At 38.4% G+C, this 26,199-nt stretch overlaps 1 protein-coding gene across 5 annotated transcripts in view; it reads right to left on the bottom strand.

The window, feature by feature from the left end:
• Positions 1-26,199, bottom strand: part of dlgap1b (discs, large (Drosophila) homolog-associated protein 1b) — a 90,212-nt gene that overhangs the window by 42,738 nt on the left and 21,275 nt on the right. For 4 of the 5 annotated variants that reach the window (XM_040126679.1, XM_040126680.1, XM_040126678.1 and 1 more), the window contains exon 2: positions 16,404-16,489. Coding sequence is in view for 1 of the 5 variants with exons in the window: in XM_040126683.1 (XP_039982617.1) it covers positions 8,149-8,169 (21 nt within the window). In the remaining 4 variants the exon portion in view is untranslated. Of the gene's footprint in view, positions 1-8,148; positions 8,212-16,403; positions 16,490-26,199 lie in introns of those variants that run through there. The other variant, XM_040126683.1, reaches the window with a different exon arrangement.

The following is a 26,199-nucleotide window of genomic DNA, read 5'->3' on the forward strand; positions in this document are numbered from 1 at the left end:
TAGTTCTGTCCTCAAGCTTCCTCTTCCACTTATCTGTGGTAGCTTTCAGTGAAAAAGTGACAGGGGATTGAGGAAACAGAGAGAAATAAAGGAAGAAGAGGTATCAAGAAGAGATCATACGTATTTCCACCTCAAGTGTGAGCTAAACTTATTTAAGGGTACTTTTAGAAATTAAGTCATCAGTGTAACTCAACAAAAATATAATGAAAACTGGTGATGGGAATGTAGAGACAAAGGCATCCTCTGCAGATAGTCTTAATCCCTCAGATGATTTCATCAAAACTGCCCAATGCAGTCTCCTAAATTCAATCCAGCTTTCACAGAACAGTCAATGTAAAAGATCTGGTAATACTGAAAAAGTGCATTTATTTTTGCTTTAGAGTACACCTGCTTAGTGTGCATGCGTGCACAGCCCCCAACCACAAAGACAACAAATGATCACAGCCTGATCCTACACTCTCCCTCTATACCTCTAGTTCTCCTCTAAGGGCAAACTAATTGGCCAGTAAAACCCAGCTGACAGTTTCTGGGCCGGTCGAGGCAACCGGCAATAAACGACCTTTCCCTCACACAGTGACATGAAAACAATGGCATCCATCAGCACCCTTAAACTGCCCTCCTCACCCAGCTGGGGCTGTGGCTGGCTAGCCGCTGAACCCCCACTATTTGCAATGGACTGGAGGTGAAACTAACGAGACAATGATAAGAGCCCACGCACCCTGGTGTAGCACTGTGACAGCAGTGTGGCCGAGCCTGCGCAGGGAAATCATTACTGCGATTTATAATGCACTATCAAAGGCCACTGTGCTAAATACTTTATTTAAAAAAAATAAAAAAGGAGGAGGAAGAGGAAACAAAGGGAGGAAAGAAAAGAGAAGATGAGGGTGATAGAGCAGTGGAATGAAATATCATGTCAGTTCTTTACATAACTAGAGGAAACTGATTTATTATTGTCTTTGACTTGCCTGTAAACTGGGTGCTGGATTAATTAAAAAAAATAGGGAAATTATTCATGTAATTTCTTTGTCTGTACTAAACCAGGGGATCAAATCACCCTGGGAGAGAATTTAGACAAAATATTACTCTTGCAATGTTAGAGGGAAAATGAAAAAAATAAAGTGGTCACTCCCCACCCCAATCTGCAATATACTTACAAGAGTGAACTATCACAAAGCACACATTACATACAACACAGACAGCGCAGTGTCTGGTTCTTGCAGGGTACTAAAAAGTGGGCCGTGTCCAACTAAAGGTATTCATTGCAGTTGACAGAGATCCCTTCTATTTGCCGCTGAAGCAAAGAAATGTGACCTAAATAAAAGGCCCTCGCGGTGATCCACAGCAGTGTGTTTGTGGCACAGCTGTCTGCAGCACTGCACTAAAGCTGAAAAGCTGAAGTTGGGTCATGTTGGCTTTCTGCCTGCTAGCCACACACACACACACACACACACACACAGAAACACAAATACATAGTGTATCTTAGAGTCTGCGTGTCCATGCTGAATTTTGATGACGCTAGCTTGTAAAGTGCAGGTTATCAACAAGAAGAAGAGGATCTGCTGGTTCTGCCGTGTGTGTCAGGTACAGCCTACAGTGACATGAGGAAAGCTCAGACAGCTGTGGTTATGTATTATGCTGTATGTCCATCGTAGCTGACTGACCCAGTTATGTGTTTGTTCAATCCAACCTATAGTAAACCATCAACTGCACAGACCATATTATAACTCTGAAACAGTAGTAAAATACTGCAGTCAAGATACTGAAGTAATCATTTTTGGGTTATAATAGGTCTTTCCATGCATGTTGTTAATTGGGTATTTGCTAAGCCATGCCTTCTTAGTTACTGTTGTTAAGCCTGTCAAGTGTTCCATTCTCACACAGCACATAATGCAGTTTATATTGATTTAAACCTCTAGATTCTCAGTAGTTTTCTAGTAGGACGAGGCTTAAGCTACGTGACATGGACATATACAAACAGCATTGTTCTTGTAATGCAGTGTAAAACTAGTTAGTTCTACTACGATTAGGAAAGTTTTAAGATCAGATCCTGTTTGGCTGTTTACAGATTTGTAAGCTAACATTTTAATTTTCTAATAGCATCTAGTACCAGCTTCTACACAGTGGGGAAATAGACTGTGTATGTACTAGTGGTGAATGATGCTCTTTTTAACAAAACCTATAATGCCACAAATTAATGTAGTTAGTTAATGATGTGCTTCAAATGGCCTTGGAAGTAACAAGTAAGCTAGTTAGCAAGACATACAGTGGCCCCTAAGGACAAAGGACATACAACAGAGCAAAATTACAGATACCTTTACCTTCCCATCTTTACTTTAAGTATCTATCCTTTATTAAGTTTAGACATTTCTTCAGGTGAGAAAGTAACCACCTAGATTTCAAATACGTCGTCACTTTATCCAAATAATGCCTGTTTGGAAATTTGCAGCGACATTTTTGGAGATGTGAGGACCTGCATGCGAAGTGAAGACCGGCCATTCATCTCAGCAGCTTGCAGTCTGGCTCCCAAAATAACTAGCCAGTCAATGTACGCCATCATCCTGGCAAGAACAGTCTTATCTTGGCAAGCCCTTCGGCAATTCACCGCTGGCCCTGTTGTCCATAGAATTTTGAAATATTTTTTATTTGAGTTGCTTTTGGAAGATAAGAGTTGACAGATGACAGATACTTTATCAAATTCTATAAAAAATAAATTTAAAAATATATGTTTATATAATAAATGTATATATAAACGAGAATGAACAGAGTTAGTGTGGTCTATATTAAATTCCAATTTATTTTTAAATATATATTAAAGATTGGATAACAGCTGTATCTTTTACTATACTCACTATCAGTTATATTTTTTTTTACCCAAAAAAGTCTCCTTACCAGAGCCAAGCTGAGCTACTGATTTCAGCAAGAACGCTACTGTTTCAACTACAATTAGTCCTTGAAAGTTTGGACGCAGCTGGTGATTGCACTTCAACACTGTACCTTACTAATTGTGACAAAGTAATCTTTACTCAAGTGTCCATAAACAGACTTTTTCAAGTGAAACGCCCCCCAAATTCTTTAAAGGCAGAGTATGGTTCTTAGAACTCCAGAACCACCACCTCAACATGCAGAGAAATCCAAAGCTTGACAGGCCTACCAAGCTACGATTGGATATTTGCTGTTTGGCGGATGGGTTCAGTGAACGGTCAATTGTCACCATGGGAGTTTGTCTCAATAAGCCACACCAGCAGTACAACAGTTCCACGGTAAGAACTACAATGCTTAAACGCAACATGAAACCAGCAAGAACAACAAGAAAACGTAAACAACGTGCTCCTACTTTGTGTAAAAAACGGAAACCAATGTGACTTCTTTACATTTAGAGTGATTGTGTGCTGAACAGCAAGGTGTGCAAACAAAATTTAGAGTAGATAGTGAGATGAAATGAGTAGATAAAACAAGTCAAGCTATGAATGTTAATGCCAATTAATACTTGCGCTGCATCAGCACAGCAGGCTAAATTCTATTTAGATGTCATGTTTCTTGGGGCTGACAAAGATAAATATAAAACAGATTTTTTCTTCTTTATCATCTAACACATGAGCCAGTCTTGGACTACTTGTAGCTTCACAGAGGTGAAATCTACTCTTAATTTTCTTTACTTCACCTTTAGCTTTGGGACTCAACAAAGCAAGGTACCATTGTCTTATTTACTGCATACCACTTTGTAGGAAGTGGTGAAATCTATATGCCTTAATGTGAGAAGACTGCTGCAGTTTCTCTCGCTGGCAAAATAATTTTGCTAGCTGTGGTACACATTGTGGTTGGTCTATCTCCTTCAATCGACATCAAGCGCTGGTTGCAAGACGGAGCTCAAGGCTTCTTTGAGGCCTTTAGACGCCACAAGCCTATCGAAGATCTTTTCTTTCTCAAAACTGGCAATGATTTCTCCAAAGGTTGAAACATTACCAATCTCCTCTCCAGAGGGGATTAAATAACTTCAGTGGATCTGACTCATCTTATGTGTGTGCCTTTTATGTGTGTGTATGCGCGCGCCTGTGTGTTTGAGAGCTTGCAAAGTTTTGACTTTGATCCTGCAAACATTTGAAGTCCCAGGCTACTGCATGATATTACTGCCCGTACTGGATATAATGGTGAAGATATGGTACACACAAAAATGTGAAATGTCTGCATGGCTTTCCATATGTGAGACAGAAAGAGGATGGCAGTATCCCCCTGTGATTTACCGCTCTGTACCTGTACTTAAATAAGGGGCGAACAAAAACAATGTACTCCTGCATGCTCAATTATCATTCAACGTTGAATGTTTCACTGTGAAAATAAAATAATAAATAAATAAATGCAAATATCTTGACCTCCTCTTTCAATTTGACAGAGTATGCACTTCTTGCATACTTGATTGATGTTGCCTACTTTCCGCTTTCCAAACATGGTGGATGTAAAAGGTTATACTATGCACTGTGGTCTTATATTTTTCTTGAGATTTGTGTATGCAAACATATCTGGTTTGTTTTGTTGTTAGGAGTTTCTGCATGCCTACTCTTTTTCTGGATCAATGTATGTGCACACATGACCTAGGATGTCCTTTCACTCCTCATGGTATGTAGCCATGCAGATAGCTTTGAGACTTCTGCTGTAGTACGATAGCGATGAAAAAGAGCATTTAAAAGGGGACATTTTAAAAACTTGACAGTGACGTGTCTTTTAAGAAACAATGCCCCAGTTACTCAGAACAATCCATAGACTTTTCTGAGGTTAGTTTTTTAAATCGGAATGAATTCAACAAAACTAAATTCCATTTATCTCCACTTTAATGAGGTCCTGGGAAAAGTGGATATCCCAAACCCTTGTCAAAACACCCCTAAAAACTATAGACACCACCAACGGGTTTTTTCTGTTATTTTATTTGTTTTTTTAATTTGGGTGAGCTGACCTTTCAAAAATCTGCTAAGTATGATTTAGCAGCATGCTCTAGAAAAAACAAGATAATTAGCATTATGCTTTTCTGGGCAGAAGTCGTCAATATAGTGGAAAATAAAAATGTTCCCTGTAAAATGCTGGCTGACAAAAAAAGCAGTAAATTCTCTGTAATATCTCAAAATAAAACACACAAACACAAGAGATCTGCAGCTGGAAGCAGTACCGGTGACAGAGAAGGCTTTTCACCTTATGAATGTGTGAACAGTGCATTTAAAAAAAAAAAAAAAAAATCCCCATGAGAATGATGTCGTAGAACATTTAAAAGACAGCCAGGGGCCAAAAAGCCGTTGAGGGAACTGGTAATTTTTTTGTGTTTCTGGATTATGTAGAAGTGGCTTTTAGGGATGTCAGGAGACACTGAGAACCACTAAGTTTAATGTCTTGCTGTTAAAATGACTCTTAATGATAGATGATGGTCTCCCCTGACTGTCCTATCTGGCTGCAGCAAAGCATCTTTTTGAAGAAAACCTGCAAATGATTGCTTTTGGTTTATATGATGTGCATCATAAAAAATATAAGAATGTCTATGAAAGCAATATCTTGACATGATAAAAGCCATTTAAAAATTGGGAAATGCATTCCATCTCATTTAATTGAGGGGCATATTCACTCTCCAACATAGGAGTGGTTTACACAGAGTTTTTTTTTTTTAAATTTACACCAAGGATGATAAGAAAGCCAGCAGTACACAGTCAAGGCCGGAAGTATTTGGAAAGTTACACAATTTTTTGTTCTTCAGGCTCTGAGCTTCAGCACACACTGAATGTGCATCTCTACAATTACTTTAGAACCCCTAAAATTTTGGCACTATGCGTTTAAATGGTGTGATACAAAATGAGAAAAGTAAGTGGGTTTATCATTTAAATATCATTTTTAAAGAAGAATTCAACTTAAACCCAGATTCAGCTCAAACAGATCGTCTGTGTCTTATGTAACATGAAATGTAAACAGAAGAGCAAGGCTTCAGTCTCTTCTTGTCTCTCTTTCCTCTCTTCTCTCTCTTTCCTCCTTCCTATACATATGCATGTGAATGTATGAACATATATTTTGATATGTACTGACCAACCAGAATGAGTTTCTTTGTTCGCTAGAAAACTATAAAAAAAATAGGTTTGCTTTCTCTTCGGAGAGACAGGGGTTTTTTGCCAACTGTAAGTTGCCGTCTCCTATTATTGATGAATAATAATCACATTAATATTCAAATCCATCAGTGTCTGTGCTTTATTTGAGTCCCTGTCCAGAGTGTTTAGAGAATTTCCTCCACAAGGGCATTATGCTTTCATATCCCATCAATGCTTGTTACTAACTTCGCTTCTTTTCTCACCTGTAGCTTTGTGCTTTCTCGTCTCTCTTCTGTCTCTTCCTGTCGATTTATGCAGGTATTTCTGCCTGTGGAGCTGCAGAGTCTGGATCTGTGACTGCAAAACACCTACTGCCCCCATGATCCCGCTCAACGCACACTGCTTCTATTATTATTATTATCATCATTATTACTACTATATTTAGTCTGATTATTTTATATAGATTATATTATAATATATTTGGATTATAATTATTAGTTTTATTATAAGTGTCATTATTATTATTATTATTATACATATTTATATGGTATATGTATTGTGCTGTGTTCTCTTTATCCCCCCAGCCCGTCTAGGCAGTCGGCCAGCCCCCTATGAGCCTGGTTCTGTTCAGCCTAACCTCTGATATGATTTGGCGCTATATAAAATAAAATTGAATTTAATTATAGCTCCTGAAGAACAAAAAAATGTGCAAGTGTCCAAATACTTCCAGTCGTGACTGCATCTTTACTGTATTAATAAATGACAGCTTTCGCAACATGTTTCCTTTGTAATTTGTATTCAGGCTTTATTCAAACAAAATAACTGCCTATCTTATCAAAACATGTTTAATAACGTGACAAACAAATACATATTTACAGCACATCTTTAAAGCATTTCTTTTTAACCAAACTGATTAATAGACCTTGTCATAGATGCAGTTTGTCCCGGTGCCTAATAGGCATGTTTCTGCTTACTGTATTGGTTGCATCATGAAAATATATGCCTTCATGGATGGATTGATATTCCCAGTTTCCACAAGACAGCTCCTTTGTCACAACCAAACTAATTAGGCTGACTGTCAGGGTCTCTCTGACAAATTGAGTGACTGTGTTGAATTATAGCTTAGGACCTGCCAAACACATTCTGGAGAAAATAAAATCCTCCAGTGATAAAGTCTATTTGATCAAGGTAAAAAAAATAAAAATTAACAAAGGCATTAAGTCTAGAGAAACCCTGGTGCTGTTTGTGTCAGACAGAGCTGTCACTAAGGCTCTGGCTGCATGTTCGAAGAACTTCAACAACACAGAGAAAGTGTACTGACTTTGTCAAAATGCAGCAATGGAGGAGACCAAGCATGGGATCCAAAGGTCATTTTAAAGTTTTGTCAGTGACCGTGGGTTTTGAGAGTGCATTTCTATGTACAGCTCTTAAAAAAAACCTTTTAAAGTTACAATTTTGTGTGTAATTTCTTATATGCTTATTTATCTCCCATTTTAGCCTTGTTCAGTTATTTCAAGGCCAGACCATGGATGAAAACATTTCATCCACTGGAATTTTACTTATGTATATTTCCAAGCAATCACTGAATCCCAAAGTGACATCTCATTTGATGGATTCATGTAGACATTTCATGTATAAAATATAGCTAGATGCAATAAAAATATTAGAAAAAGTTCTGACTGTAAGATTGCTCTGCTGTAAAGCCATTTTTCATAAAAATGAAAAAAAAAAAACTCACTCAGGCACCCCTAGATCTTTTAAGGAAATAGAGTGAACTGAGTGCATCTGAAACCTGGCTTTGACTCCATAACAAAAGGCCATGCCTCCACTGAGACTGCTATTGTATGGCTTAAGGTTGAATCTATCATGGGCATACAGTGGGAATCAAGGATAAAGAAGACAGCTACTACCTGTTCTTCACTTTAAAGGGTAACATTTGCAGTTAGATATATGACAAAATTCTTTATACAAGGCAGTCATGTGATCTCGCATAGCAATTGGCTAAATTCTTATTGAGGTGTGACACCAAAACCTGGTCAAATGAAAGCAATAATTCACTTTTGTTTCATTTAAAACAGCATTCTTTCCTTACCTTATATTTACTGTTCCTCATACTTGTTAGGACCCTCTCTTTTCATTCATAATTTGATCTTCTGTTCAAGTATGGGGAAAATTAAATCTCTAATGATCTGTTCAAATTAAAAACTCAAAGTATATAAGTGCAATAGGATGAGCACTGTACACCAGTAGTGGGACCTCCTACAATGCACTGTCTGTTGCTATATCAGTAAACTAGGCTATTGTTGGAGAAAACTGGTGAGCTGTGCTAAACATTAAGCCATCTTTAAAGTAGTGTGTGGAAGTATTTTGGATTCAACACAACAGAAAAAACAAATAATGGATAATGTAAAGCTGTAAGCTGCTAACTTTGTAAAACAGAATGCCTTATGCTAACGTTAGCTTGACAGAACGTCAGCTCTACAACTTTTTTTAGGATACGCTACGTGGGTTACATTTGAATTGATTGAAACAAATTACATGTCAGTTCAAATTTGGTCAAGCCAGGTTTTTTGTTTTTTTTAAAAAGAAAAAATTAAAAAAAATGACAGCTCCAGAAACCTGTACTATCAGCTTTATCATTGCTTGTGACAAACAAAAACTTTAAATCCAAGGATTAAAGAGTCTTTTTCTGAGTTTAAGGTTACATTTTTCAGTAAGTTAATTTTCCTGTTTTCAATTGTAGATGAAACAAACTAAATAACACAGGAATTACTGATTGTGGATGTCAGTTTATTGCCCAGGAGCCAAACCAAAGTGTTTTAGAGGATAATAATGCATTATGAGTAAAATATCACTTTGAGCCTCTCCAAATGATCTACCTCCGTAAACCTTGATATCACAGAGTGTGACAAATTACTAAGTCTCTACTCTCTCCTCTTTTTAATAAAGTTCAATAAAGCTATCCATAAAAAGCAGCCAAGGAAATTGGACAAGGGAGGACAGCATCACCATGGAAACAAATTGGTTTTCTGGTGGAAAACAATGTGTTTCCAGCCTGGCTGATGAGAACTCATGTACCAGTCGCTCTGGGATCGTAAGTGTGGACAGCACCAGAGGTCGTCACTTCTTATGCTTTATATCTTCATGTATCCATGGGGCATGCAAGAAACTGTGAATAATGACCAAATCCTAGCCTTATCATCTTTTATTTATATATATAAAAAATTATTATATATATATATATATATATATATATATATATATATAAATAAATATATAAAATATAAAAAAATACTAAAGTGCTTAGAAGAATACTACAGAATTCCCCCAGACTTCATTCTGATTGTTCATTTAGTACTATAGGTAGGCTAAGTACATCTGATATTGACCCGTGGTAGCTGCACTGAACTGCTGATGGACTTAAAGGGCTATAAGTCCAGGATGAACACAAAGAAGGATAAATGAAAATAAAACTTACATACAGCATTAAATAAAGATGAGTGACAACTTAGAGGAAGCAATCTGAATAAATGAGTACAGAAACATAGGCTAATGAATGCTTGTATCTGATGGCTCTGTTTTGTTGTGAGGGGCATTTCTATGGTATGGTTTTAGGTCTCCCTAGAGGGAACGGTCACTGCCAATTAATACACAGTTATTCTGAGTAATTACCTTTATCTTACAATGACAAATTTCTATCCTAATGGAAGTGGTCTCTTCCAGGATGACACTTCTCTGACCCACAGAGTACAACAGATCAAATTGTTTGATAAGTATGAAAATTATGTAAATTATATCCTATGGCATCTACAGACCACGAAATCTCAACCCAAATAAGAAACCTAAGGGAGATAGGCTCCAACGAAAGTGCTTTAAACCCCCCACGACCCACACCTTTCCCATGCCAGAATTATGGGGGCTGTGCCTACTAAGTTTTGTAACTTTCTGAAACCAACAATCTGGCAAGCATTCTCATTATATACAGTACAATGCACCATACACAATTTCATGCTCCTTTACGACTTCAAGTGTGGCCATTATACTCACTGTTAAAAACACTTTTGCCTTCAGATGTTGTAAAATGACATGTCAACAAACTAGTTCTTTTCAAGAATAACCCGGCCTTCAGACAATGCTTTCCATCACAATCATCAAAAAAAAATTAATATCTTTAAGAAAAATGGTTTCAGTCCCTCCAGTGAAATGCCAGAGACCTGAACAATCTATGCCAAGTAGCGCTGAAGCAGTTCTGATAGCTGCTTGCAGCCCATTGCCTTACTAAAACTTTGTGGGTTTTTCTTTTAAATTGTCACCAATTTGTACGAGATAGGAATATAGGATTTGTTTATTTTTTATGATTTTGTACTAGAATGAACAAAAATATAAAAAAAAACATATCTAAATCATGTGTTTATATGGTATGAAAATTAAGTGCTTCAATCATCAAAATTCCGCTCAAATTGGGACACTAACATTCAAAAAGCTATTCTGAGGCTGCCAACACACAAACTAATGAAACATTTGGTAAAAAAGCATCCGTCTATGTTTGGATATAAAACAGATAGGCAATGTGTGTGCGTCCGCACCTCTGTGCATGTTCTACTTAACACACTGCAGCCTCATCCATCAACTGCAACCAGGATCCATATGTGAAAAAGCTGCTAATGGTGCTAATGTCAATGTAAGGCTGGCAACCCTGGCCTCCTTGTGGTATTTCTGCTGTGTGCATGCACTTGTAGCTGATAAAAGTGCTGCAGCTTCTTCATTACAAATGCTATTTTGAGGGAGAGCAGCTAGAGCAGACGCATCAATAGATGAGCTTGAGGAAAGAGTGGGGGAATGTCGCAGAGGGAAGATAGCTGCAACACAGGTTTATAGCCTACACACAGTTAATTCTTCATCCTCTCATGTTGGACTGAGGGCAGATTGGACACTTGAGTGACTCACTGTCGCTTCTTGAGGTAGAAAGTGGTATTACAAGACAGCCCAGCACTAGCTCGTTGGCAGGATAACTTCAGTACATATACCTGCCAAACAATACATAGATGTCTTTGACATAACGTCAACTGTTATTTCTTCACATTCTGTTGTTAATCTTAGTCAGTTTTTGGAATGTTTTAAACTAAAATACATATTGCACAATTAAAATGCTTTTAGCTAATGTAGTCTTAATACCTACTAAATGTACTTCGCAAAGTAATTTCTCAAACTTTTATTCGATAATGTGTTAAATAAAGTTAAAATAATGTATTAACAAAGTGCCAATGAAACCTAATACTGAACAATAATTTCTGAATTACATATAATTCTGTAATGAAATAACTCCCTACAGTCCAGAACATGATTAAGCTTTCAGAAAAAATGTCAACTAAACTGCAAAAGAAAATAGATTTAGCTGTCTGTTTATTTGGGGTTAACATTTTACATAATGGGCTGACGACAAACTGAAGCCTTTTTATGAGATTACCTCGACTCTATGTCTAAGACTAATGGGAGGCTATCTGCTAAACTTCTGAGGGCAGAGGTCACAGGCTGGTTATGGAAGGTACTCGGGTAAAATTATCTGGAAAAAGCTGGATGATTTGTGCCTCTCCTTCACTGTGGGTGGCACGTCACATCGAGGACATGTCAACAGACGCCTGATAGGTCTAGGAGTGAGATCCAGCTGAGCAAGAGGGGTGGGGTGGAGGAGCATAACCCGCTGCCTTCTCGCATGAGCACTGGTAAACATATATCCAATGCGACACACACATACACAGGGCCAGCAATCAGAAATACAGATTCAACCCCATGGATATACACACTGCACACACACACACACACACACACACACACACACACACACACACACTCACACTCATGCTAGGAGGCATAATTCCAGCTTTTCCTGCACACTGTGGAGAGTTGAGACTCAACCAAACATACAGCCTGCACAAAGAGCAGGTGTCAGACCAGGTGAGTGCTATGTGCTGACGGTTGGCAGGTAGCTCCCAGCTGACCTCACAACAAAACTTGGCGACACGGAGAGGGCATGAAAATTCCCAACTAAATGGAATCAGCAAGGCTTATGGCATCAAAATGGACTCAATTATGTCTCTTTTCAACCCAGGCTTAGCCAACATCTATCAAAGACTAAAGACTGAGGTGTTGTTGCTAAATTCAGATTACTGTGACCGCTTCCCTCAGCAGAATTCAGTGGCTGCTTTCTGTTCCCAGTAATAGTCGCTGTGGTCAACATGTTATGTCATCAAAGCAGACGTTCAGCAAAATCTGTAATAAATTACATTGCAATAAAATGGAAGAGAAGATGACAGAGAAAAAAAAGGAAAAAAAGAAAGATATCAAGACAGAGAGAGACATGATGGAGAAATTGACTAATTTACTACAAAGCTAGTGCAGCATGGTGATATTTTTCAGATTGATGTTCATGTCTTCCCCTAATTAACTGTTCTTTGTTTATCATTCACTCTAGCTGGCCAGAATTATATGAGCCGATATCCTAAAAACAAAGTAACTGTCAGTTTAATACTTTACGCATTATTTCTGCATCCAGGGCCAATTAAATCAATATTTCTGTATATTAAAACCTCCCTCCTCAACCTGGAAGCAAGAATTTACATTCATAAATCAGTGTTTTTTTCAGGGCCATTCCACTATTTATTTCAACAATACTCATTCAACAATTTTCAGTATGTTCTATTCTTCTCTTTTAAGGTCGGACACTGAGTGTGCATGGAGATAGACAATTAAAAGAACACTTTCCAGGCTATTATAGATAGTGAAATAATAGGCAGGTTTTCCAAAGAGACTAAAGAGCACACAGGTCAAGTATAAGCCGATGCTAGTCATATTTTCAAAGTGCTTACGAAGTGACAATTTAATAATACAATATATACAATTGCTTATTCGTGTTAATATAAAATATGATTACTGAGTGTCGTTTTTTTACAGTGTGCTAAAAAGTGCTATATACTAATGTCCTTCCTCAGCTGCCCCAGCACAGTAAGCGATGGAATTAGCATTGAGGGTGTTAAAGGTGATTTGCTGCTGAATGTTTTATGAACAGCCAAATGAGCTGTGAAATGTGCTGCTCATTGAGCAGGTTAAATTAGCTTCCCATTTCAAAATTCGCTCAGGTACACAGAGATAACAGCCTCCAAATTACTGGTATACTGAGGTGACACATATTACATTAAATAACCTTTACTTTTTGCATATTAGATGTTATCAGGGGCAATGCTCAAGATGTGAACCATGGTCAAGGAGTCTCATTCCTGCAGAAAAGAGATATAATCGTAAACTAGTCCTTGAAAAGAAGAAAAAAAATTTAATCAAAGTTTGCAAATGTGTTATTATGAATTAATGAAATGGGGATGCTCAAAGATCAGGGAGTTCTGAGTGTTTCCTACTGCTCTATATTAATACATATTAAGACCTCATTAATACCTTCATCATAAAAAACATTCTGAAACACTGAACTGTTTAAAGAGTTGCTGAAAGCCTGGATGTATTAAAAAATGTTTAAGATTGCTACCATTTAAATGTCAATTCTTATGTTTACAATGATTAGCCCTAAACTTGTGTATTAAGTTGTTCCAGATTTCTCAAAAAGCTCTTGCATCAGTGCTTTGCGATCACATCAAACTGTTTCGCAGCACTTTTAGAACTAGTTTCATCTGCTGCATTGTACTTATGCCAATGTGTATTCTTGAGAAAGCTCTTCTTTTCTTGCCTCCAGTGTTAGAAATGAATCACAACACCTTTCCTCGAAGCTCCCTAGCTGTAGAAATGTGTTGCTCGCAGGGCTGCTTATTGTTAATCTATGAGTGTCAATGACAAGCACCTTTGAGTGAGTGCGGTATGACGACAAGCTCTCACACATTTCCACACTTGCAGTAGTGTATGTAATGTCCAGCTTGATGTCCACTCATTCACCATCCTTTGGTTGTAACCTCTGTTACAACCCAAAACACTCCCCCTTCTTTCTCCTCTCTACCTTACGTACAACCCCTCTCCATTCTTTGATCATTCCTCTTCTATCTATTCCCCACCCAACCGCAAGTGTCGGTTCTGTTCTGCTGTGATTGCCAGTATCAGCGCCGTGGCTCTCCTCCCATTGGCCAAGTTTGACCTCATCTGATCGTCCCTAATTACGCACTCATTCATTCATGCCTAATCTCCATAAACACACACCATACAAAACCGCTTGATGTTGGAGGTCCGAAATGTTTTTTCCACCGGATAGCATCTAAATTTCAGTATTTGAAAAAATTGTTAAATTGAAGAGTGGGCCTCCACAGCAGGAATTCTGTGATACAGCCTCAGCTATCAAGCTGTTCATCCCTCTGCCTGCCGAATCCTTCCCTCCCTCTCTGAGCTTACCTGGGATACACAACACATTGGTTTAGAGTGTGTTTTTAAACATCATTACTTCTTTTCAAGTAGCCTTCAATGACCCGAGCCAGTGCAATGATACGTTTTCAAACAGTAAACTGTGCTTGCTGTAAATCCAACTTTTTGGCAGTGGCCCCAGGCCTGGCTCATCTACAAGAGCTGGGCCAGAGACGGGATCCCATGCAGGATTATATATTAAACACTCATGGTGATGATGATGCACTATTTTCCATTCTAATTCAGATGCAGCTGCTGCAATATGTTTTTTCTGAATAATTTCCTGCAAGTAAGACAACGCTGTACATTGCATTATAGCTCAGAGGAAATCAGCACACAAATCAGTCGATCAGTCGAGTCAAGCAAACTGACCTGAGATTCTTTTGAGCTTCAACATACTATATTCTGCCAACAGTTTAGATTAGATTAATTAATTTTTAATTATTAAATCTATTAAAAGCTGGTGCAATATATGAGTGATGGGTAAGAGACTCCAGTCAAAAAGCAAGTTTTTCTAACATCATTTACCATTGATCTTATGGTGTTTCCAAAATTCTTCCCCAGCAGAGTGCGAAATATTCTTCTAATCACCTGGATGAAAAACTAGTTGTTCGCTGCAAAATAAAAAACTCCTTTTCTAAACTAATGACATTATTTCCTAATCCAGGTAGCCGGAACGGACATGTATTTTTTCTTTCTCTTGCAAAACTCAAACAAAATATTAATTTTTAGTTTGTACCAAAACATAAAATATTTTAAAGAAATGTCAATGCAGTATATACCAATATAACCAATAATCATTTTTTAAATTTTGGTTCACGTTGTATGAACTGAGCAAAGAGATTTCCAGCCACCATCTTTGTTTGGAATCAGGAAAAGAGCTGCAACTTGAGAACCAGGTTAAAACTCTTTTTTTTTTTTTTTTTTTTTTCTTCATATGGTTAAGTCTTTGAGGATTGAGGATTCTGGAAATAGTTGTAAGTATTGTTAAACAACCTTCTGGATTTTTCAAAGATAACTGTATATACATTTTCTGGAAAATTGGATACTCAGCTCTGTGATGCAAATGTAATGATAATGTATGAGAGGCTCCCTTTGCATACATTGTGTCACTGCTCTGACTGAATTATTTTGTCTATACGTTTAATTAGACACAAAAATTTAACATTCATAAACAGGATGGATAACTGGTGTATTATACAGCAACCATCAGCAAGTAAAGTAGTAAAATTATGATTGATGAATGATGTCAGATTATAATGGTAGTATTAATTTGTGTATTTGTGTTCTATGACAAAAATAACTTAAAACCCTTTGGCCTCCCTCCTGTTTGCCGTCTGCACAACATTGCTTGAGTGCTTTGACTTATGCCTGGCAGAGTCAACATGCTCAGCACTTTTACACAATTTTTAAACTGTTTCTCTCACCACCACCATCTGCTCTGTCGCCAGTTATCATTACACAAACAGGATACAAAAGAGTTTCATCCAAACAGCCTCTGTGAAACCTCCTTTACATTTTGTCTGGTCATCTCATCTCAGCATCTTTCCGTCATCCCCCTTTTCCCTGCCATTCACTCCTGTGTCACACTCTGCTCAGCATGTGTTTCTTTTTCTGTCTCATTTCTGCTGCCATCGATGGTAGGCTGTCAACCTTGACAGATGTGTTTCCACTAAATGTGCAAAAGGTTACAGACGGCGCACGGAAGGATGCATTCAAGGTCAAAGGTCAATTGCAAGTTATCAAGTGTGAAAATTGAGGCAGTCTTTACAGAGTTGATATTATAGTATATGTCAAGGTTTTTCTTTATGTAGTGCTTTATGTCAATTTGACCCATTTTATAGGTGCTCACTGAACTGTGCAACAATAAACATTGCATCCAAAGCTACTTATAACAGCACTGTTGGCAGCATAATGAGCCAGTGGAGAACAAGCAAGCAGAGAAGTGTAACTCACCTTCTTTATTGTCTCATCTTCTGCATCTTTTCTCTCCTGTCCTTAATTCCAGACTCCTCGTCCTCTGTGCAAGCACATTTCTCCGCCTTAAAGTGAAGAAAAACAGAGTCCATGGTTGAGAATTCATCACAACAAATCAAAAGGCTCCTGTGGTGCCCCGGTGGCTAATGTGCTGGTCCATGTGCCATGTGCTCATGCTGCGCTCTGATCTTTTTCCAGACTCACTTAAGTGTTGCAGTTACTGGTGAAATTCTGGGGAATAGTGGACAGCACAGTTCTTTGGGAGAGAAAAAAAAACAACTCAATCTTCATTGACCAGAGTGGTTGGATTAAGAGACATTAAAATGTCTGTGCTTTATCAGCTAAACCCAGTTTTGTTTGCCTGTAAAATCACAGCACCAACATATTGATTTTAATCCTAAACCTTGTCTTTTGTTAAGCAACATCTCAGGGAGACAGGATGAAAGGAGGGAGGGGACATATGCAGGATTCACTACCAGCAAGAAAAAAAGAAAGATAAGGGGAAGAAATTCATTTTAAGCCTATTTGCACTTCTTTAAATCTAGCACATTAAGTCCTTCAGATGTTTTGAGGGAGGGTGAAACCAGTCTTTGTCTCAGGGAAATGACTCACTCTACTTTACAATATAGCAGATCACCAACACGTTGCTCAGATTTCTTAAACCATACGGAGGTGGCCTGTCATGTTTTTGAGGATTTTTTTCCCTTCACATGAAAATGTTTATGTAAGAAACATCCAGCTCAGCGACACATATTATAAACCTATCCCTAATAATAACCTATCAAACTAGATTCATTATTGTGCTTTTGAGAATAAATTAATTATTTGTAAATGAGTTTTCTAGAAAGCATCAATTTCCTGATATCCCATGAAGGTGATGAAGAACAGGTTGCTGGTGGTTCAATGTAGGGGCACGGAACAGATGGTGGTCTGTCCAACTCTCACCAGGTGGGGCTTAGTTGGGACAGGTTGCGCACACACACACACACACACACACACACACACACACACACAGGTCAGAGGGAGGGCACTAATACTTCAGGGGGGCCACAGGCCCTTTCCATATGACAAGGATGCAGGCATACAAATACAAAAAAGTCTTACAACGTAAAATATATGCAAAGTTAGTGTAGAATCATAACAGATAAAAAAACATTATGACCTTTTATTCATGACCTCAGAATTAGAATGTTCTATCTCTTCCGACATTTTTTATTGCTGCTCTTCACCTGAAGCTACATTTTGACAAGTTTGTGTACGTTCATTTTTAGGTTTATGCACTTTTTACTTTATCATTTAAAGGGCTTTCCAAAGTCACTCTCTAACTCTGTTCTACAGAGGTTCCAACTGTCAAAAAAAAAAAACAAAAAAAACCAAGGCTTTTTCTCTTTACCTCTTTACTGTTGTCTCACTTCTCTGAGACAGGTGTTAAAGGTGAACAAGAAATGGTGCACAATCTAAAGTTTTGAAACACACAATTGATGACACTACCAACAAAATTTTAAATTACATTGTCACAAATGCCAACTAAGTTGACTTTAAGTCCTTTTTTATCTTTACCATTAGCTATCGTGTTAAGCAGCTAGCTTAAAAATGTTAATTGAACAGCTCATTTGTTAGCAAGAATTAACGTTATCATTAATAACTCAAAGTTACTATGAGTATTGTAGAGATGATAGCAATGAAGGCCAAAGCTGCAATATATAAACATCTGATATAAATTCAGGTTTCTAGCTGCTAGTTGTTGAACATTAATTAATTCTGATCTGATGATAACTCTGAGAGCTGATGCTAAATGAATTCTTAGTATTTGACAGTTCTATTTGCAACTAACCTGATCGAGAGAAGTCAAGTTAAAGATGTGCTAGGATTTTTGATATTTTTATATTTAGGCTATCTCTAAAGTGCCAGTTAATTTGAATGATAATATAGAAATTCCAAGCATTTCAGAACTTGAAACCTTTTTCAAAACTACTCAGACTGTAGACAGAACCTTATAATTCCATGGCCTGAGGAGAGCAGCAGTCACGTAAACGTGATATTGTGGCAATATCAATGTTCACATCTTCAAATGAACCACTTTAGTGCTGCAAGTGAAAAAGGATAACAACTTAAGTCAAAGATGAGATTTCACATGTCCTGTTTCCTTTCAACTCTGTCAATCACACCAGCTCTGCAGGGGAGAGTTTCAATTTCGCACTCTGCTGGGGTGCATAATGATCACATCTCTTAAACACAGGTACAGAAACAGAGATGGGCCTGGCCTACATATTTTCATGAATTAGTAAACAATCAAGGGATGAACATAAATAAATACACCAGACATGTGGTTGGCTAATACAGCTTTTAGAAGAAACAATGTCACTGCTCTCAGTGAAAGTAGGCAGCAAAGGACAAGCGGACCAAATGTCCATTTCCAAGCTCTGTCTACTTTCAGATTCACAACAGGAAAATATACACAAACTTAAGAATGAGATTAAACCTTTATTATAATATTTAAACTAATTTCTTGAGTCTATCCAGTCAGTGATCATGGTCTTCATTATGGTGTAGCAGCATGTGTGAACCAGTAGCCATTTAATTCAACCAAATCAGACCTAAATAGCTCAGCTACATGTCCAGATTTGATTTGAAGAAGTTGCTTGAAGTGTCCAGCAAATGCACTGTATTCACTCTTTGCAATCTGAATAATTCATGACTGCATAACAAATACCAAAAAATGAAAAAGAGTCTGTCAAAAGGGGAAATGACTGTGACCTTCTATGCAAAATGAAAAAAAAGTCAGGAGAGCCATGAACAGCGAGAGATAGGTAGAAGATAGGGATGGAAAAACGGCAGCATGGGAACAGAAACAGGAACACAGAGAAAATGAATGAGAGGGAAATAGAATCAGAGCTGTAAAAATGAGAGAAATATTTCCTCTCATGTAAAAGAGAAAAAAAAAAACTCCATATGCTGGATTGTGATACGGAAATAGGCCCCTCTGTATTTATGAATCTCTTAGAGCACAATCAATGGGGTAAGCGATACATAAAAGATGAGGCTGAGTTTGACCTGTGCACTGAGGGGGAGGGGAAATGTTCTGCAGAGCACGAACCGGAGGAGATGGCGATTTAGACTCTGTCAAGGCATCCTTTGAAGTTTTGGCAGATGAGGATGGGCTGTGGATCAGCCCGTGGCCCTTCTGCATTAACCCCCCAAGCCCCAGCTATGCTTGCACTGAGTCAGCAGCAGCACCAGGGGCTGTCTGCCTTGCCAGCATGATGCATAATCTCTACACTGGTTTAGCACAGATCCATTATGCAGAGCCACTATTCAAACTTCAGATGTGATTATCTTTGTGCTTTATTACATTTTCAAAGCAGCATGACTTCACACCAGTTGGCTGCAGATCTGATGTTGATGCTTATTTCAGACAAAGATGGAATCTGTGGAGCACAAGCTCATAAGATCAACTCAGAAGTTATCGTGCAATTCCTTATCTGCCAGCAGACAGCATAAAGAAACACACAAACACACACACACACACACACACACACACACACAGGCGTGGATATTTATCCAGTTGAAGATCGAGATCAGTGCCAATTGAAAGTCACACTTATGCACATGCATACACGAGCACACACAGACAGACTGTTAGCACATTTTTGCCTGATTGTTTTCAGGCATGCGGGCACTCTGGTGATAAAGAGGTGAGTTACGTCAGAAAGAGGATTAGAAGGGCTGTGAAAAAGCAGAGAATTATTGACAGAAAAAGAGGGGGATTTAGATTTAGCTCTGCTGGTCCACAAGAGCATCTGACCATTCCCCTCTTCCCTCTATGTATACACACTTACACATAAACTAGTGATGGCTCAGTAAGACCACCTCAGGTCACTTTGGATTGACATTTCTTAGGAAACTATAACTCCAACTTGTCGCCCACTATGATGTTACTTTTTCTATTAGCCCTTATCCCAACGTTGTGAACCGAGTCAGCTACACACATACAGTAGTATATCTGGAAAACCTGTCAGACATGAACTTCTATCGGCAGAAAAACCTACAATAAGCCGATTCAAAATACATCCAGATCTCTGTGTGATTAAAATAATTCCAGATTTTGAATAAATCGTAGGTGATTAAACCAACCAGGCTACCCATATGAGGCTACAATCTCGGCCTTATGTTTTTTGACCTGCTGCACAAAAAACTTGAACACATTGGTCAAGGGCATGAAAGTGACAGAGATCTACTCAGAGAGCATTTAAGAAGGAGACAGAGTGTATGAAAACATCTCCAGGCCTGAGGGTTAGACAGAAAAAAAATGTTTTAACAGTACTGTCCAGTCAGACAGAGGTAGGTTGAACTTTTTGCAGTAATCAAAAAAAACTAAACGTGAGTTGTGTCTATAATTTTATACGTATGTGTTGGTCTGTGAATGTGTGGTGGTGTGTGTGTTCTGAGGGTTTTTACAAGGGCACTGAGATGTGTACAGTATTTGCAATTGAAATGCAGGGTGTGATTTAGAGGCAGGGTGGTTTGACAGCAACCCACCTGGCTGGTTAGACTTCCAAAGGGCACACTTAATGAATTCACAGTGCTGTAATGTGAGGAACAAACACTGATTCATTTATTATTTATTAAAAAGCAGGTGTTTTTGTGTGTGTGTGTGTGTGTGTGTGTGTGTGTGTGTGTGTGTGTGTGTGTGTGTGTGTGTGTGTGTGTCTTAGGCTATTTAAGAAAAAGAACTGACGGCACTGTAAAATCAAGCCGCACATTCAGGGGACACTTCAGTTGTGTCCCTTCAGAAAAATAAGCTAAGTTGCTAAGTGGCACTGATTTCAGAGTTCTCATCTGAAACATGCCGATATATTATCAAAATCTGATCCCTAAGTAAATCTTTTAGTATTTTTGCATGTACTTTGTCTTTAATTTCTATTTCTTAATTTCAAAAGCCTACATGAAAGTGCATTTGAAAGTGTGGGCTGATTAAAAAGTTTGTGAGAACTGCATCCGTGTGGAGTTACAGACGTAAAAAAATTACTTCCATCATCTAAAGTCAGGATGTGAAAACAATGCTGTTGTGCAGGTTTCTTTTTTTTCTTCCCCAGAGATATTCTTCATCCGACTCGAGGGTCTAAGGATAGAGGGTGCCATATGTTACAGATTGCAAAGCCTTCTAAGACAAACTTGTGGCTCAAGTGGCTGATGTTTGAGCTTCCCACCAGCACATGAAAACCTTTCCCATCCTCCTCTCAAAGTTGATCACCTACATAAATTCTCAGCCTGTGGGAAACGCTGGGCAAAGCAATGACAGGAAAGCAATACAGTATGTAGGGTATGTGCTGACGAAGCCCTATATTGCAGTGCCTTCAGTGATAGCAAGATGGCTAACCTTTTTGAACAAAGCAAGAGAAGCATACTGAAAATACAAAAATAGATGTGATACCCTTTGTTACCGTCTCTACGCACATTGGTCTTTTTGACATCATTGTCAGTTAATATTAGAACAGGATATGGGTTGCATCCTAGAATACATATGAATGGCAGCCAAAACAATCAGATATGAGCAGCAAATTTGACACACAGCGCGGAGGCCTGTGATGTGAATGTAGCGGAAGAGTAAAGGAGACATATTGCACGTTATGTCTGACTGTGAGAACGTTACTGAGTCTGAAAGTGAAATGAATATCAGTGTGTTGTCTATAGAATCACTTTAAGAATTACAACAATCATTTTATATCTTTATCAGCTGTTCACCTCACAGTCTGACTCAATAGATGTTGATGGCTGAAATAAGCCCCCCTACTGGCTGACTATTTCTTTCTGCTTGATCTCACTCTCCCTTCAGGTACCTGTTGCCATTTTCACCGTTAACCAACAATGACATACAGTTGACATAGCTAACAAGCTGTACTCTAATAAGGAAATTTCTCCTCATGAGCTCCTGACTGTCAGCTTTGTGCTCTTTCGGCCTCCCTTTGTCAATTCTGACTCTGTTAAGAAAAGTTAAACAAATCACATTTTTCTCTGTCTAAATTATCAGTGTGTTCAGTTTGGCCTTTATGACCATCTGTAGCATGTCAGAGAGCCTATAATCCAATCCAATCCAATCGTGTCAGTGACTAGGGGACACTACCTGAATGCAAGTACAAAGTGCACACCCTTACCCATATATACTCATATATATCAACGCTTACTCACATATTGAGAGAGATAATTGGCCTTGATTTAATTGTAAAGAAAGAGTTTAAGTCACGGTAAATACTAACCTAAACGTTAAGGCACCGAAACATTTCCACACACCAGTTCCCCAGAAAATACAATATGGTGTAATAAATCTAATTCTGTGGGGATGCTTGCTTTCAAGGTCTTAGCTTTGGGGGGCAAAAGCAGAGCGTGCACGGTTAATAGACAGTCTTGTCACAGCTCTAGTTCATCTCCACTCCTATGTCTCCCTCTCCATAAATAACTGTCTTCCTTATCTTCTCTCTGCTGCTCCCTTGCCAAGAATATTGCTCCCACAACCTTATTTGTGATATTTTCCGCTCTCTTCCACTCTTTTGTTCTCTTTCATGCATAATCTGTGTTCTTTCCCGTCCACACTTTATTTCCCCGGGAGACACTCTCTCTCCATCTCTCCCTGGGTCCTTCTCTCACTCCATCGCTCTCCACTGCTCAGTCCAAATAACAGCAGTGCTCTATCAGAACATTTTCTTGTAACCAGAGGGCAATTTTCTGGACCTGTCAGAGCATCAACCTTTTGCTATAATTCACCAAGACACTGCTGTAATAATAACAACACCAGGAAATCTGATTAACACAGCATAGTATGTGTGCTGCAGCAGCACAAGTCGTGATAGTAAAGCTGCAACGCTCCAGGCCAGTGATTTCATGTAAATTCACAAGGTTGCCATGGGCTGTGAATGACTGACTTGAGCTGAGGGGAAGGGTGCATGCAAATAGTGGTGCGTTCAAGAGAAGGGTGTGCTCAGTGATTAAGTGGAAACACAAGCTAGGGACTCCAATCAGGCCAAATCAATGGGAACTAATCCTGTGCCAATTATGAAAGCGTGGTTCAACGGCAAGGACCTAAGTCAATTTCTTTTTGAGTTCTCGCTGTGAAAGGATTGATTGAAAGTCCTGGACACAAGCCTGGAAAATGAGAGAATGCAGTCATGAGAGATTTTTTTTCTTCTTTTAAAACAGACACAGCTCTTGGCACTGAAGACTACACTGATTGAGGGACAGATGTAAATTGTTTCGGTGTATTGGTCCCACAGCTCAACACTCAACAGTACTTTGAAGAAATGATAAATGGGATCCAGCTGGGAAGAGGAAATGGGAAAACAGATGATGAGTGAGATGGTTGATGATACTTTTTCATCACCCTGATTAGCCTCTCTTTGTTATCTTTTATATCTCTATATGGTAGCCTCCCATTTAGTCCCTTTCTCACTTTCAGTGTTAACTAATACTGCATATTAAGAAATGTGCACAGTATATGCACAAACATGTCCTCAGCTCCCCTCTGTCACATGCACACCAACACATAAACAGTGAACATTATATTCCTGATGTAGACAAGCACAAAGCTCTGGGTGGATATTTTGCCAAGAGGAAGAGACAGACAATGGTGGAGGAAGAGGTGAGAAAGAGGTGACAAGTGTGTGACAATTTTCCAAAAATATGAACTGTGAGATGATTGTTTATATCCAATGCAAAGATCTAAATCAACAACATGTTAGTCTATCACTCAATACTTTTTTCATTTATGTGTTTTTATTAGTTCTTTGGCAACAGTGCAAACCATACCACAGATGATAAACTATTCCAGGCTTTGGCTACACAGACAATACATTTTGTTATATTTGTAGAATCAATTCATAGTTCGCTTTGATCGCTGTATGGGAAGTGTTGACAATAAGCATACTATAAAATATCACAATCCTTATGCTGTTACAGTGTTTTAATATTAAAAGTGACTGGGACAGAACCCTGATGAAACCCGTTTTCTCCAGTCTTCCTGTCACTTCAGGAAAGAAAAAAAACAAACCCTTTAAATGGTGTTTACCACTGATGTGTTAAGATAGCAGATTTCTATTATCCCCGGTTTATTCTCATTTTGCAGGCTTGGTTTTTGCTTTGAGGTTTCAATCGACAATTGTGAGTCAATTTATTCTTTTAGATACCTACTGGAGGAGAAGAGTGAACATTTACAATAGACGGTGATGTGATATTCCACGTTTCTAATGTTAACAACTTTTAAAATCTAGATATTTTGATATAAAATGAAGGGTGGTTTCACATCTGTACGGCCTACTGTAACTTTTTGTTTCCAAATGATCATGACACAAGATTTTGATGGATACATCTCAGTTTAAAAATCAGAAGCAAAGGCCAACGACAGGCCAGTAAGTGACGCGTTCATCAATCAGATATAGGAATCATTCACGTTGATGTCCGAGAGAAGGAGATAACTGTCAATCATGTATTGTGCAGCCTACTCGACATGATTTGTGTCTCAAGCTAATGTATCCATGGCCTGAACAAAGTGAAAATTCAATTGTGGGATGTCTTTGCCAGGCTAGGTTATCCACAGGAATAACAACAACACATCGTCACACAACAAAATGTGCCTCATTGCCAGAAGTTGTTTATTTAACTGTGTCAAAGTGTTCTATGCTGTATTTTTTTCCTTTAAACTCCAAACTTAAATAGAGACAGAGCAGTTATTTGGAAAACAATAAATCCTTTGAATTCATAAAACTGCTTACGTAACTGCAACATCCTCTTGGGAAGCATAAGTCGCTGATATTTTGTTGACTAGAAATGTTTTTAAAGCTTATGTAACTCAAGGTTTCAATTGGTTTTTAATAAATTAAAACAAATTTTAATGTATATCATAAATACTTATGGCTGACAGAGGGAGAAAGAGAAAGACCGACAGCTCTCAAACAAATGTACCAATTTGAAGGAGAAACATATCCCATTACTGGGCCAGCAAGTGGGCTAAGCTTTATCTACAGTGCAGGGCAGCAAGCAGAACCTATCATAACATACACCGTTAAACCCCCACATGGAGTGAAGAAGGGCAGGGAGAAGGAGAGAGAACAACCCTCATGTCATCCACAGCAAGTAAAGTGTGACTGGATGAGCATTTAGACTGCAACTTGGATGAGTTACAGCTGAGAGACAGATGCATCGTACAGCTCAAAAAGGACCAACATAGGAACAAACAGATTAGGTTAAAAGAAAAAGAAGAAGAGAAAAGAAAATGAGGACAGTGTGTGTAATTCACAAGAGAGTTGCAGTCCAGATTTTTTGAAAGCTGTCTATAATCTTTGACACAATTGAAAGAAGATGAGACAGATGAGAAAGGATAATAATGAGCGTTTTTCAAGCCGGGGCATACAAGAGGCAAGTAAATGCTGCTTCATTTCTTAGGTGTCATGATGCACAGAAAGGTGGAGAATGACCTGAACTGGTGTTCTTACAGTATACCTACCATTTGTTTGGCTCAAGTACTCAGAAGCATATCATCACGTTTCTCTGAGACAGCTTTCCTGCCACTGGCTAGCTGAATACAGTCTAACAAAGCAGAAAATGCTCTGGTGCTGCACTCTTATTGTTTCTCACGGATCCATTGGCTATGGAGTCTGTCTTTCCCTCATCGCACGGAATTAAACTTTGTAACCCACACCTGTTTGAATTCTCTGCCATAACAACAAAATAACAGTGCTATAAAAGTGACACAAGCATTCAGTGTCTATGCTGTTATCATAAACAC

The sequence above is a fragment of the Xiphias gladius genome, chromosome 5, assembly GCF_016859285.1.
Source record: "Xiphias gladius isolate SHS-SW01 ecotype Sanya breed wild chromosome 5, ASM1685928v1, whole genome shotgun sequence".
Taxonomy (NCBI): Eukaryota; Metazoa; Chordata; class Actinopteri; order Istiophoriformes; family Xiphiidae; genus Xiphias; species Xiphias gladius.